The 14702-nt window shown below is 39.8% G+C and overlaps 1 protein-coding gene across 1 annotated transcript in view; it reads right to left on the bottom strand.

Annotated features, from left to right (window-relative positions):
* The window catches only part of LTN1 (listerin E3 ubiquitin protein ligase 1), a 58493-nt gene extending 44114 nt beyond the window's left edge, over positions 1–14379 (bottom strand). Inside the window, exons 1-6 of the mRNA XM_055421693.2 lie at positions 14197–14379; positions 7929–8132; positions 7224–7322; positions 5918–6148; positions 3573–3625; positions 2649–2829 (exon numbers count right to left, since the gene is read on the bottom strand). Of these exons, the coding sequence (XP_055277668.2) occupies positions 2649–2829; positions 3573–3625; positions 5918–6148; positions 7224–7322; positions 7929–8132; positions 14197–14379 (951 nt within the window). The remainder of the gene's footprint in view (positions 1–2648; positions 2830–3572; positions 3626–5917; positions 6149–7223; positions 7323–7928; positions 8133–14196) is intronic.
* Positions 14380–14702: the final 323 nt, after the last annotated feature.

Here is a 14702-nt window from a genome sequence, read left to right as displayed (position 1 = left end):
GCATAAGATAATTAACTGATGCCAATCCCAAGATGATCCCGATGTTATTTTATCAGACATGGGCTTTAAAGCAGCTATTATTACTATACTCAGCAAGGTAAAGGGAACTAGAACAATGAACAGAAAAACACGAGATAAATGTCATTATACATCTGTCCAAGCCTACAGAACATACAGCATCAACATGAACCCTAATGTAAATTACACATTCTGGATAATAATGATGTATTAACGGAGGTTCATTAGTTGTGGAGAAAAAAAAGGCTTCACTCGGTAAGGGGATGTTGATAATGGGGGAAACTGTATGTGAGTGTCAGGAGGTATATTTGAAATATCTGCACTTTTTCCTCAATTTTCCTGTGAACCTAAAACTGCTCTTTAAAAAGTAGAAAATTTCATCAAAGAAACAGAATATACAAAAACCAAGTAGAAATTTTAGGTATAAAAGATACAACATATTAAATTTAAAATGAGCAAAAGGGTTAAAGAGACACCTCAAAAAAAAAAGGGAATTCCCTGGCAGTCCAGTAGTAAGGTCTCAGCACTTTCACTGCAGGGGCCTGGGTTTGATCTCTGGTTACAGAACTAAGATTCTGCTTTCCCACTTGCCACATGATATGGCCAAAAAAAAAAAAAGACATACAATGGCCAATACGCACATTAAAAGATGTTCAATATCATTAGCCCTTAGGGAAATACAAGTTAAAACCACAATGAAAAGTCTCTACTCCAGAGGTCAGCAAATGTTTTCTTTAAAGAGCCAGAAAAGAAACATTTAAAACTGTGCAAACCATATGGTCTCTGTTACTACTTTACTCTGCCATGGTAGCATCAAGCAGCCACAAACATACAAAAATGATTCACAAAAACAGGTCAGATTTTGATCCATGAGCTGTAAGTTGCTGATCCCCGATCCCACATCTGAGAGAATGACTTAAAACAACGGATAATATCAAATTAAGGATATAGAAGTAAAAACCTCATATACTGCAGATTAGAGTGGAAACAGTACAACCACTTTGAAATACTCATACAAGCACAACAAAGAATCTTCAAAACATTATGCTGAGCAAAAGAAGCCAGATACAGGGAACTCCCTGGTGGTATAGTGGTTAGGACTCCAAGTGCTAACTGCCAAGGGCCCAGGTTCAATCCCTGGCCAGGGAACTAAAACCCAACAAGCTGTGTGGCATGGACAAAAAAAACCCCAGTCAAATACAAGGTAATAAATAATTTTTTTTTAAATTTTTTAAGTGAGAAAGGACTTCATAAGGCAAAACCAGTGGTTTTGATTACATCGAAATTAAGATTTTTTTTAATACAAGAGGACACATGAAAGGGGAGCTAATTTACAATGCCTGAAAGTGACAAAAGGCTTAATACTGAAAATATACAAGGAACTCCTGGAGAATAAGAAAAAGAGAATTTTAGTAGAAAAAAAAGGGGAGAAAGATATGAACAAGTAGTTTATAGAAGAAACACAAACATTTCAAAAGCTTATGAAGAGATGATAAGTCACCAGTTAGCAGAATAATTAAAGACAGCTTCATTTGAGACTGATAAAATGAGAAGCTGAATGATGCCTAGTCCTGGCTACAATATAAGATACATATTAACAGTATTCATCAGATTGCTGGTTGAGCCTAGAGCAGTGCAGCCCGTCAGGTGAGCACGCTGGTGCTACTTCAGAAAATTAAGTATGCATATACTCTCCGACTCAGCAATTCAAAAATTAAGAGGATTTCAGAAAAAGAAATTCTCACAGATCTGGGGACACATGAATGAAGATGCTAACTGCTGCCTTATTTGTGGGAGCAGGGAGTCCGAGGCAACCAAGGTGTCTATCACTGGGGAAGAGAACAGGGATAAAATGGAACAACCGCAAACTTCTGAGTACTAGCCATCAGTGAGAGGCCACGGACCAACTGTGCACATAGAGGAATGTGAGACAGTTCAGTACTTTAAAAAATTACTGAGTAAAAAGCAGTAAATGAGATGAAATATAACACAGAAATCGTTCACGTGAATTAAAAACACATAGGTTGGGACATGCCTAACAAAGAACTTCATTCAGGCATGAATGCTGTGTGGGAGTTCAAAGTCAGCGAACTAACAATATATATTAAGGTGTCTTTAAACAGACAAATATAAAATAAGGTAATGTACTGACCAATTACCAAAACTGTTGTGACCAGAGACTCACAGGAACCCTAAGAGCAATGCTTCAGTATTCAGGGTTTGTGCACTTCATAGAATGTAATTATCATAAACAATGAGACAACTACACAAGCAAAAGCACATAGATTAATCACATTTAGAATGGTCGGCTGGTGGAGGTGGAGAATGGAGAAAGACAAAAAGGAAAAAACAAATACATTAAATGAAAAAGCCTTACACACACACACATACAAGTTTTAAGGTGCCATGAACAGAGGAAGACAATGATTCAACTCTGCATCTGAGTAGCTAAGTAAAAAAATGAAAATAGAATTAACATTCTAGTAAAAGAGGCGATTCAGTCCCAGCACAAAAATGTGTTTGCAGAGTTTTAAACATAAACAATAAATATTAAGCATAAATAAAAACTAACAAGATCAGGAGAGAAAAAGGAATCAGAGAAATGTCTTAAAACCAAAAGTTTAAGATACCTGAGGTATACTGTGTTTTCCATACTTCCAAAACTTATTCTGTGATAAAAGAGACTTAAATTTCTCCTCCAGAGAGTCAAGCTCATTATCAGGTAACAGGCAAAGCAATTTCTTTAATGCCAGTAAGGAACAAGTTATGACTCGATAGAATTTGGCATCTCTCTCTTCCTCTGGAACAGTTCTTAATGTAAAAAGAAAATAAATATACATAAGAATTGAGGATAAGACAAGCTAAGTATGCAGCACTTCTATTTTAAATGTTTTATCACTGAATATCTACCAAAGTTACTTTATTTCTATATTCATTCTCCCTGTGTCAAACCCCCACACAAAATACAAATATACATACAATTTTAATCACATATTTTTTGAATAATACTAGGTTAAAGCAGATTAAAAGGAGTGGCCCGAAATAAGTGTATATGTACACATCATTCTCAGCAGCAGTTAACTAGATATTTCTGGAGAATAAATAATATTGCATCTAAGACTGCTTTCCCTTACAGACTCTTAATAGCTTCATTAGAACACAAGAGTAAAAAGCAAATGGAACATCTTTGTATTCAATAGAACTATTCACAGTTCTTCAGTTATTTTCATCCAGACCTTAAAATGACTCCTGCTATGACTGTCAAAAGGCAAACGTGGAAAAAAAAAATCTAAAAACATCTCTTTGTAACAGAACCAAATGTGTGAGCTCCCAGATAATTCAAATTAAATAGAGGGACAACTTGCAGGTAAAAACACTCAAAATTGCACCTGGCAAATAGTATTGCATTAAGTATCTTCATCTCTACATTTCGAATCCTTTTTCTTTTTTTTAAAGAATCCCTTTTTTCAACGTCACATTGAAATTATCTTCCTGTTACCTATGAGTGCGACAGTTTCACTTAACCTGAGTCACACAGACACAATACAACTTACTGTGGGTCACTGAGGGTATCAGGCGTTTCTTTGATAAGATGATCCTGTAGCACCTACAGAGGGGATTGAGATCTTATTGAACTGTCGATGGTGAAGAGACAAAAGTATAAACTACATCTTACCTCAAAGTTCTTAATCCACTTCCTCACCAAAGAAGCAAAACTAAAAGGTCTGAATTTCACCAATTTTTCCCCTTACTAATCCCCAAGGTTGGCACGTGTTAGGGTAAGGAAGGGTAGGGCACTTCCATCAAACATCTCCAGTTTCTGTCAAGAGGAACTTCTCCCTAAATACTCATGTCCTCTTGCTTTTCCATCCCTCTATGGACGCAGCAGTGAAGTGAGAGGACACCTAATTAGTAGGTCTGGGACAGAATTAGGCTTTGCTTCCCTTGGCCCGTGTTTTTGAGCACCTCCCTCCTCACAGGGAAGAACACACATTGTGTTCTGCTCTGTCACAGAGGAAGTCTAAGGTTCCATGTGGAATGCAGAGTAAGGCTGCTTATTTCTGGGGTGGAGTAGGAGGATGTCCACTGCTCCAGTATCAGTTTCATCAGCAATAACAATAGCCAGCATTTACTGAGCTTTTCCACCCACCTTGTATCCCATGCATTAACTAAATTAATCCTCACAGCAACACAGTGAAGTGCCAGCGAATTCCCACTTTAACAGATGAGGAAATGGAGGCACAGAAACTTGCTTGTGGTCAAACACCCCAGCTAATGGCAGAGAGGGATGGAACCCAATGGTGTGAGCCGGAGCCCATGACCTCTGACAGACACTGTGACACTGTAATCTCGTTTGCCTTACTCCTCTCTAATAAACTGATTTTACACTCAGAAAAGTTCAAACCAGTATCTGTACAGCTGTGACACAGCCAACTAAAGGTGAAATAATACAGGAACTAATCCACATATTCAATCATCAGTTATCCAATCATAACAAAGCCAAGAAGAACAATAAAAAAAAAAACTATGAAGAGCCAAAGTAATTGTCTCAAAACTCATTTCCTAAAACTCTTAAGTGTCCAAACTCATGACACTTCACTCTCATAACATTTATGCTTGATATTTTAAATAAAACCAATGATTCCTAACTTACAGTTGGGTCAGAGAAATCCCTTTGAGAATATGATTAAAGCTACAAACGCTCATCCTAAAAAAAGAACTTTGGTACCCCAGAAAAATAAACATTGGAAGAACCAAGAATTTAAATGAGGAACTAGAATGCATATGTGTGCCTGTGTGAGATATGCTGGGTGAAGAGACCAGATATGTAAAAAGAGATCAAGCAGAATCCTGTAGGCCAAGAGAAGCAATTTGAATTTGTAAGGGTGATGGGAACCACAGAAAGGCTGATTAATTTAAAGAAGGAAGGAAGGGAAGGAGGGAGGGAGGTAAGGAGAGAGGGGATGTTTAAGTAGGATTATACACAGGGTGCTAAACAAGAGTACTAAATAGGGGAATGAATGAAAGCATGAATTTTTTTTTAAACCGCATCTGTCCACAATGGACTCACAGCTCACTTATTCTTACTTCTTGCTATAAAACTAACAAGTCTGGAATTAGGAATCACAAATGAGGGAAAAAATGAAAAAAGAACAGTATTACACACAAACTGGAAGTCATAAAAGCTATGGCCGATATCAGTTTGGTAAAGGTGTTGGCCAAGTGTTGGAGAAATGTACACCTGTTAATGGGAGTATAAATTTGGATGGCCTTTTGAAGGGCAATTTATCCATATCTATAAAAACTTTAAATGTTCTTATCCTTTGACCCAACATATTGAATTACTAGAAGTTCTGGTAACTTCCACCCCTACAGGGTATGAAGAGATCTATTCAAAAATGTTCATTGAAGCAGTGTTTGTTACCATAAAAAACTGGGGAAAAACCCCAGATGTATACTAATGTGAAAGACGTTAAATAAACTGTAGTATAAAAATACAAAGGATTATCAGGATCTGTATACATATCTGTATACATGTAATGATTTGAAAATATGGGAGAAAAAAAGTTTAGATTTAATTTTTAGATGGATTCTCTTTTTAGTTTATATATTACAAAGCACATACCTCACTTTTTTTAGACATGGTAAGTCAGATTTTAAAATGAAGAAGGAAAAACCTAAATAATTTAAGAATGGTCCAATCCAAAAAGTTAATTATGTTTAAAAAAGCCAAAATGGTCAATTTTGTTATACACCATTTAAAAAAGGCAATCTTCCACTGAAAATGTTTTCATTTCCCATTCCTTCACAATGCTAGGTGAAAGAGGTGCCTTTGTAATATGCCTCATATCCCTTAAATACTTTAAAAAATAGATATGGAATGGTTCCTAGGACTTACACTTGTGATTTCATCCTTACAAAATGCTATGGCTTCAGGTTGCTTGCTCGGAGGGAAAGCTGCTTCAAAGGCATCTTTTGCTGCAGAGGCAGCTGGTGTATAAGTATCACACTGAGCCATCAGCCAATAACCCATTAAACTTTTTAAATAAGGAGCCAAGTGTTTCTTTACTTTAAGGATAAGTTTTTCAAAAGCTTGCTGTGTGGCTTCTCGAACCCGGCGGTCATGATCCTATTGAAAACACAATAAGGTTTAAAACAGTTCTAACCCATAAAAACAAATACAGACATTTCTGGGTATGCTATGAAGACCCATTAATAAGAATTCACCTATGTGCAGAACTAAAGGAAAATCCATAATAATATAGAAAAACTGATTAATTCTTCCTTTTTCCCAATGAGATAAAAAGAACTATATTCAAGATGGAGTCAAGGCTACTCCTGGGATAATGAAGCAATTCATTCTCATTCTTACACAAGTATACAAAGTATACTTTGTATACAAAGTGTACAGCAAGTATACAAAGAAATTAATTACATTGTCAAAATTTGTTGCTGTTTAGTCACTAAGTCGCCTCCAACTCTTTTGCACCCTGTGGACTGTAGCCTGCTACTCTCCTCTGTCCTTGGGATTTTCCAAGCGTGAATACTGGAGAAGGTTGCCATTTCCTTCTCCAGGGGATCTTTCAGACCCAGAGATCAAACCTGAGTCTCCTTCATTAGCAGGCAGATTCTTTACTGCTGAGCCACCAGGGAAACCCTGTCAAAATTTATGACTTAAAAGTGTGGGCTTCCCTGATAGCTCAATTGGTAAAGAATCCGCCTGCAATGCAGGAGACCTCAGTTTGATTCCGCGGTTGGAAAGATCCACTGGAGAAGAGTTAGGCTACCCACTCCAGTATTCTTGGGCTCCCCTTGTGGCTCAGCTGGTAAAGAATCCACCTGGAATGTAGGAGACCTGGTTCAATCCTTAGGTTGGTAATATCCCTGGAGAAGGGAAAGGCTACCCACTCTAGTATTCTGGCCTGGAGAATTCCATGGGCTATATAGTCCATGGGGTCTCAAAGAGTTGGACATGACTTACATTTCCACTTTTCAAAAGTATCCAAGTAATTCTATAGCAACAACATATTTCCTGAAAACACATACTCCTTTGCACAACCTACATAATCTAATCTGTATAACCATACTGACAATCCACAACCCTCACCAAAAATGAATCATATAAATTCGACAGTCCTCATAATTTCAAACAAAAATAAAACATCAACACAACAGCAATAAAACAGGAAAGTCTGAATACTTACAAGTGAAATCTTGCAGAAAATTCTTGGCCAATATGGAAGAACTCCTTTTACAACTTCTGTGTCTCTCTCTGTACACATGGTTCCAAATTCCTGCATAGCCTAAAAGTGAATTATTAAAATCATTCGCCAATGAATCAACAACCATAATATTAACTACTGATTATATTTCTGCTTTTTAAAATAGCAGAAATATTTTATGTAACATGAGAATACTTTGTTTCTGTTTGTGCCATATAATACTAATCTTAAAAGTTCCATCACAGATTACTATGGGAAAAACTTTTCTTTTTTTTTTTCCTCTTTTTAAAAAATACAAAACATATACAAACAAAAAAACCTATTTACAATTATAGGGTCAAAATTACATCATCTAAAAGGAAAAAATGTAAAGCCAGAACTCCAAAGTGATTCTAAAAAGTGCAGAACAACAAACTAACTTATAAATCCAGAAGACAAGTATAAACTGTGTCATAAAAAAAGTACAATTGTAGAAGTATTTATTAGTGGTAAATGATTTCACTGTTCTTTATATAACATATGCTAATGATGGGAATTCCCTGGCGGTTCAGTGGTTAGGACTCCACACTTCCAACACAGGGGTCACAGGTTATATCTCTGGTTCTGCAGTTAGGCCAGGAAAAAAAAAGACCAATGACATTTTAACAAAAAGATTTTCTTGATCATTTTAATGAAAACGAAACTTGCTTTTAATTTTGTTGTGACATCTTTCTTAGAAAGTTTCCGCAGGACCATTCGGAAATCAGAATCCACAAGACTGTCTATTTCTTCAGCTCCTTGAATAGCAGGAACATAGCCTAGGTCACTGTGAAATGTTCCAAAACCAATAAATCCAGGCACCGTTCCCTGTTCCTTGGCAAGGAGTTCTGCAGCTCGGCCACTGTTTGAAGGCTGGTAAGAGAGTAGGGAGAAAAACAGAGTTCAGGAAGAGTTCAAAATTTAACTTTGAGTTCTTTAGAATAATTCCCTGACAATTCCCACAAGGAAGCAATCTCATTTGAGGACATTTTCCCCCTAGCCTATGCCTCTGTTGTAATGTCCCCCAAAGATGAATACTTCTATCACAAATACTTAATGATAATGATCCTAGGAGCTATTTCCTGGTTTCCTAAACATCAGAACAATGTTTTTTAAGTTATGACTACAAGCCATTAGGGGCTTCCCAGATGGTTCAGTGGGTAAAGAATCTGCCTGCAATGCAGGAGACAGGGGCAGACATGAGTTTGATCCCTGGATTGGGAAGATCCCCTGGAGGAGGGCATAGTAACCCACTCCAGTATTCTTGTCTGAAGAATCCCATGGACAGAGGAGCCTGGTGGCTACAGTCCACAGGGTCGTAAAAAGTTGGAAACACTAAAGTGACTGAGCATGCACACACACACAAGTCATTCGAGGTTCCTGATATCAACTTAACAGCCCGTAGGTCATTTTAAAGAAACAGAACAAAATTTTAAAAGTCAGAATACATCACATGTGGTAAGAATAAGTACTGTTTTGTGAAATTTTTTATTTCAAATTTTTTAATAAATAGTATGTATACACATATATGTGTGCTGTGTAGTGATACAAAATTAACTCATAAATGGATTATATCTTTTCATTCATTCACTCCTTCAAGAAATTACTAAGCAACTATCACAGGATAAGTCTAATGACAGCAACTTCTAGACCAGGAGCTCCCTGTGGGCAGACACACTCATTTCCACATACCAAAGTCTAGCCTAATGGGCTAAAATGGTTACAAACTACATTAGTTATGGACATAAAAATAAATACAGTGGTCAGGATATAAGATACATTCTTTTGTTTTGAATGATAGTCAGTGGTTTGTTGAAAGCTACATAATATGGTAGCTTCCAGTACGATTCTTTGTGACAGATACAGAAAATATCTAAACTGTTGAAAGAAATTAATGTATTCACTGTCATCTAATACAAAAATGTCTCAGTTCAATGTCCAGGATGACATCACAACCCATCTAAACTCATCTGTTTATTTCTCTGTAAGAATGTCTGAAAATAAAAATGTGTGATTTAGTTTGCTGATACCCAGAAAAACTGTGTTTGGGAAACTCATTTATCAAGAAATTATCATCTGGACTACTTTCTGAACTGAAATGAGTGACCAGAAATGAAAATGATGGACTCATTTTTTTTTCCCCAAAACAGAAGCATTTAAGACTAATTTCAAAAAAGGTTCTCTGTTTTCAGACTTTATTAAAATGAACTAACATTATTCAGTCCACCTTTCTCAATACTGATACATGAATAAAGAGCTACAGAGGACTAAGCATCCACCTGCCAGTGAAGGGGACATGCGTTCAAGCCCTGGTCCAGGAAAAACCCACGTGCTGCAAGCAGCCAAGCCTGTGCTCCACAACTGACACTGCGGTAAGAAGTCCACCCAGGAGAACTGGAAAAAGCCCATGTGTAGCAACGAAGACCCAGCACAGCCAAAAAGAAAATAAAATTAATTAATTTTTTAAAAGACCTACAAAGGAAGTCAGTGAGGTATAATTCTGAAAACCAACCGTGATGACACTAAGTCACTGGAATTTTCTCTACAATCTCATGAGTGAAGTTTCATTGTGAAACAGAATAACGAAATAGTATAAAAAGCTGAAGGAGTCAAGGCTGAACTGACCTTAAGATCAGAGCTGACAGTGCAGAAGAAAAGGTATCAGATTTCTAGTTTCAAAATTAACAAACTATTCTTAGCTAATTATATCTTTTTCAAGATCTCCTTTGAATGTAAAATGTAGTTGCTGCTGCTGCTAAGTCACTTCAGTCCTGTCCAACTCTGTGTGACCCCATAGACAGAAGCCCACCAGGGTCCCCCGTCCCTGGGATTCTCCAGGCAAGAACACTGGAGTGGGTTGCCATTTCCTTCTCCAATGTATGAAAGTGAAAAGTGAAAGTGAAGTCGCTCAGTCGTGTCCGACCCTTAGCGACCCCACGGACTGCAGCCTACCAGGCTCCTCCATCCATGGGATTTTCTAGGCAATAGTACTGGAGTGGCTGTCTCTCATTACTTTCTCCATTGTGGATTAGCTACTTGTACCCACAGTTCAAACATTAAGAACCTGGATTCTATTTCTGGCAGTTGATTTTCTTATACCACACCTACTTCATTCTTTTGGGCCGGCTTCTAGAGGCATTTGAGGTGGCAACCCTGAGTATACAGTTTAAAGACCAAATTCAGGACGACTTTCAAGATTTTGACCATCTGGACTCAACCTCTCCAGTCACCTTCCTTCCACTCTTTTCTTCCTTCGTCCCACTTCCCTCCTCCCTCTCTTAGTTTTGTTCCCACAATGTGTGTTCCAGTCCCAAATACAAAGGTCCCTGCATATGCTGTGCCTTTTCACAATTTGCTCTTTTTTTTCTTAACAGCAAACATTAAAAAAAATTCTTTTTTATTGGAGTATAGTTGACTTACAATGTTTTGCTACTTTCAGGTATACAGCAAAGGGAACCAGTTATTCAGTTCAGTCACTCAGTCGTGTCCAACTCTTTGCGACCCCAAGGACTGCAGCAGGCCAGGCTTTCCTGTCCATCACCAACTCCTGGAGCTTACTCAAACTCATGTCCATCAAGTCGGTGATGCCATTCATCTCATCCTCTGTCGTCCCCTTCTTCTCCTGCCCTCAATCTTTCCCAGCATCAGGGTCTTTTCCAATGTGTCAGTTCTTTGCATCAGGTGGCCGAAGTAGTGGAGCTTCGGCTTCAGCATCAGTCCTTCCAATGAATATTCAGGACTGATTTCCTTGAGGACTGACTGATTTGATCTCCTTGCAGTCTAAGGGTCTCTCAAGAGTCTTCTCCAACACCACAGTTCAAAAGCATCAATTCTTCAGCACTCAGCTTTCCTTATGGTCCAACTCTCACAACCATACATGACTACTAGAAAAACCATAGCTTTGACTCAACTCTTTGAGACCCGATTGACTGTAGGCTGCCAGGCTCCTCCATCCATGGGATTTTCCAGGGAAGCATACTGAAGGGTTGCCATTTCCTTCTCCAGGGGATCTTCCTGACTTAGGAATCAAACCCAGGTTGTCTAAATTGCAGGCAGACTCTTTACCTTCTGAGCCACCAGGGAAGGTGGCTTAAAATGAGGTAACAGTAACTAAATCATTACTTAGGGTGAAGTCATGATTAAACATAAAGTTTTCAAACTACCATAATAATAGTTGATTTCAGCAAGAATCATCAAAGGATGTTCAAAACCATTAAGTGAAATTCTATAAGAGGTTAATCCTAATCTCAAACTACCATTCCACAGATTATTTGTTGATAGTCAGTGGAAAGAGAAACCTATACAATGAACATCAGCTTAATCAAGTGATTAAACATACACCACCCATAATGGGACAGGCAGGCACCGTGTGTCTCCATGGTGTGAGAGGCACTAAGAAAGACACATCACCAAGGAAGTATTTCTGTCAAAAACTGTTTAACCTGAATCTAATTATGAGGAACAATTAGACAAATCTAAGTTAGGCAAGTCAATTGCCTACATTCTGCCAAATTGTTCACGCTATAAAAGAATGCTCCTCCAAAAAAACAAACAAAAGAAAGGCACTAAGAAACTGCCTAGATCTAAATGGAATGAATGATCCTTCAATGGCTTTCCAATGTTTTTTAAAGTGTTGTATCTAAAATAAAAGTTATAGAGAACAATACCGAGATGACTACAGAAAAGTGAATATAATATTGTACATCATTAGATAATAGTATTATGCTGCTGCTGCTGCTAGGTCACTTCAGTCGTGTCCGACTCTGTGTGACCCCATAGACGGAAGCCCACCAGGCTCCCCCGTCCCTGGGATTCTCCAGGCAAGAACACCGGAGTGGGTTGCCATTTCCTTCTCCAATGTGTGAAAGTGAAAAGTGAAAGTGGAGTTGCTTAGTCGTGTCCGACCCTTAGCGACCTCACGGACTGCAGCCTACCAGGCTGCTCCATCCATGGGATTTTCTAGGCAAGAGTACTGGAGTGGCTTGCCATTGCCTTCTCCGAATAGTATTATACTGAAGCTAAATTTTCTGCATGTAATAATTTCTCATGGCTATGAAGAAGAATGTTGCTGTTTTTAGAATGTACACGCTGAAGTATTTAGGAATTAAGGGTCATGATTTCTGCCCCTAATTGTTATATGGTTCAGCAAAATACATATATTTAGAGAAAGCAAACGTGACCAGATTACCAACTGGTTTGTGTGTGTGTCTTAAGCTGCTTCAGTCGTGTCTGACTCTTTGCAACCCTATGGACTGCAGTCTGCCAGGCTCCTCTGTTCATGGGATGACAGGCCAGAATACTGGAGTGGGTTGCCACGCCCTCCTCCAGGGGATCTTCCCTACCCAGAAATCAAACCTGCATCTCTTGTGGCTCCTGCATTGGCAGGCCAGTTCTTTACCACTAGTGCCACCTAGGAAGCCCTACCAATTGGTATTTCTAGATAAAGAATTTATGAGTTGTTGCTCCAATATTCTTGCAACTTTTCCTCATATTTGGAATACTCCAAAACTAAACACTGAGAAAAAATTTTAAATAAAAAATTAAAATTAAATGAGGATGCAAGTAAAGTATTTAAAAGAGTACTGATACAGGCTAGTTACTGTTATTATTGTTGATATTATTAACCACGAAAGAAGACTGACAGATCTAAGAAAACCGTGGTGCTGAAATCACTAGAACTGGATCAGAAAGAAGCATCTTCATGAAAATAGACCGTGCCATTAAAAACGTAAAGTACCATAAAAAATATCTTTATAAAAAATACACCATTATGATACTCTCAGTCTTGTATGTTTAGTCCACTCTAGGGTTTAAACAAGTATTTAGTGAACTTCTGCTATATGCTAACCCTTGTTTTAGATTCCAAAGATGATAAATAGCAGAGGATAAAAACACCTATTTTCATAAAATACTTACGTCCTATACTAATATTCTAACGAGCAAGACAATAAATGAAGCAAGAGAGCCAAAAAATATATGTTAGAAGTCAGATAAGCTATGGGATAAAATAAAGCAGAAAAGAGAACAGGGAGCGGTGGGGGGTGGTGGAGGGGAAGGCTACAACTGAAAATAGGGTGATCATGGGAGACCTCACTGAAATGTCTCGGGCAAAATTTGGAGCCACCGAACAAAAGATGCTAGGAGGGATTGGGGGCAGGAGGAGAAGGGGACGACAGAAAATGAGATGGCTGGATGGCATCACCAACTCGATGGACATGAGTTTGAGTGAATTCCGGGAGTTGGTGATGGACAGGGAGGCCTGGCGTGCTGTGATTCACGGGGTCGCAAAGAGTCGGACACGACTGAGCGACTGAACTGAAAAAGAGGGTCGGGAGCCTGCCATGCAAGGTCAAGGTTCGGGAAGAGATCAGCGTGGCCTGATGGAGTGAGAGACAAGGAAGTGGAAGAAGGGGTCAGAGATGGAAAGGGGCCGGAGCAGACCCCATGTCGTGTATATGTATCATCGTAAGAGCTTCGCCTATACCCTGATGGATGTGGGGAGCCACAGCAGGTTTCTGAACGGAGCGAAGTGATCCGAGACTCCGTGCACTCCAGGTTCACCTTAACTGTCTCCCACTCCACTCCCTTGTTCACGATGCTACCCCCTGCTACCCTGGCCAGGTAACCTCCCAGGGGAAGCTGACGCTGACCAATTCTTAATGAAAACGGGGGGGAGTGGGGGATGGCTAGGAAGTGTGCTCAGCTGGGGACAGCTGGGCATGGCAACATCCTTCCCCTCTGCTTAACATCCCCATTCTGCTCAGAGATAGCCCACCCCGCCCGCGAGAACGCACACACAACAGAGAGGTCACACTGGACACGCAAACACATGCCACCCCACAGTCGCGCTCCACACAACCTCCGGCCACGCCGGGCAGACAGAGCCAGCGGCGGCGATGAGAGGACTCCCGCGCCGGCTGGGACACCCTGTACTCACCCTCAGATTCCCCTTGGTCCTCTGCTTGTTCTTCCCGCCCATGGTCGCAGTCTCAGCCGCAACCCGAGCCCGCGGCCCCCGGGTTAACACAGAGTGGCCACAACTTCCGGCCCCTGGCACCGGAAAAGGGCTCACAGGCACAACCTCCCTGAGCCCGCCCCTTCCGCCACCCACCCTGCCCATCTTCCGCCCCACTTCCGCCCCCACCTCCTGCCCCTTCCCGGACCATCCTCTGCGGGATACGTCACACTGGGAGCCACGCCCATCTGAGTGACGTAATTCCTGCCCAGTAGGAAGCCACGCTTTGGAGACCCAAGGCGCCAAGTCCTGCTTTTCTCGCTTTGCTAAGGCAAGATTTGATCCCTCCTTAGCGGTAGGAGAATGTCTAAAATGTCTTGCATGTCCCCCCTCCTTTGATTCTAGCCAGTTCTGCATTTAATTTTTCTTTCTCTTATACCCACCAGCTTCCTGCTTATTTAGAACTTGAAAACACGTGTTTCATACCA

The sequence above is a fragment of the Moschus berezovskii genome, chromosome 1, assembly GCF_049115385.1.
Source record: "Moschus berezovskii isolate FMDL1 chromosome 1, NW_MosBer_1.0, whole genome shotgun sequence".
Taxonomy (NCBI): Eukaryota; Metazoa; Chordata; class Mammalia; order Artiodactyla; family Moschidae; genus Moschus; species Moschus berezovskii.
The sequence above is the reverse complement of the archived record's forward strand: the minus strand, read 5'-3'. Positions and strand labels throughout refer to the sequence as shown.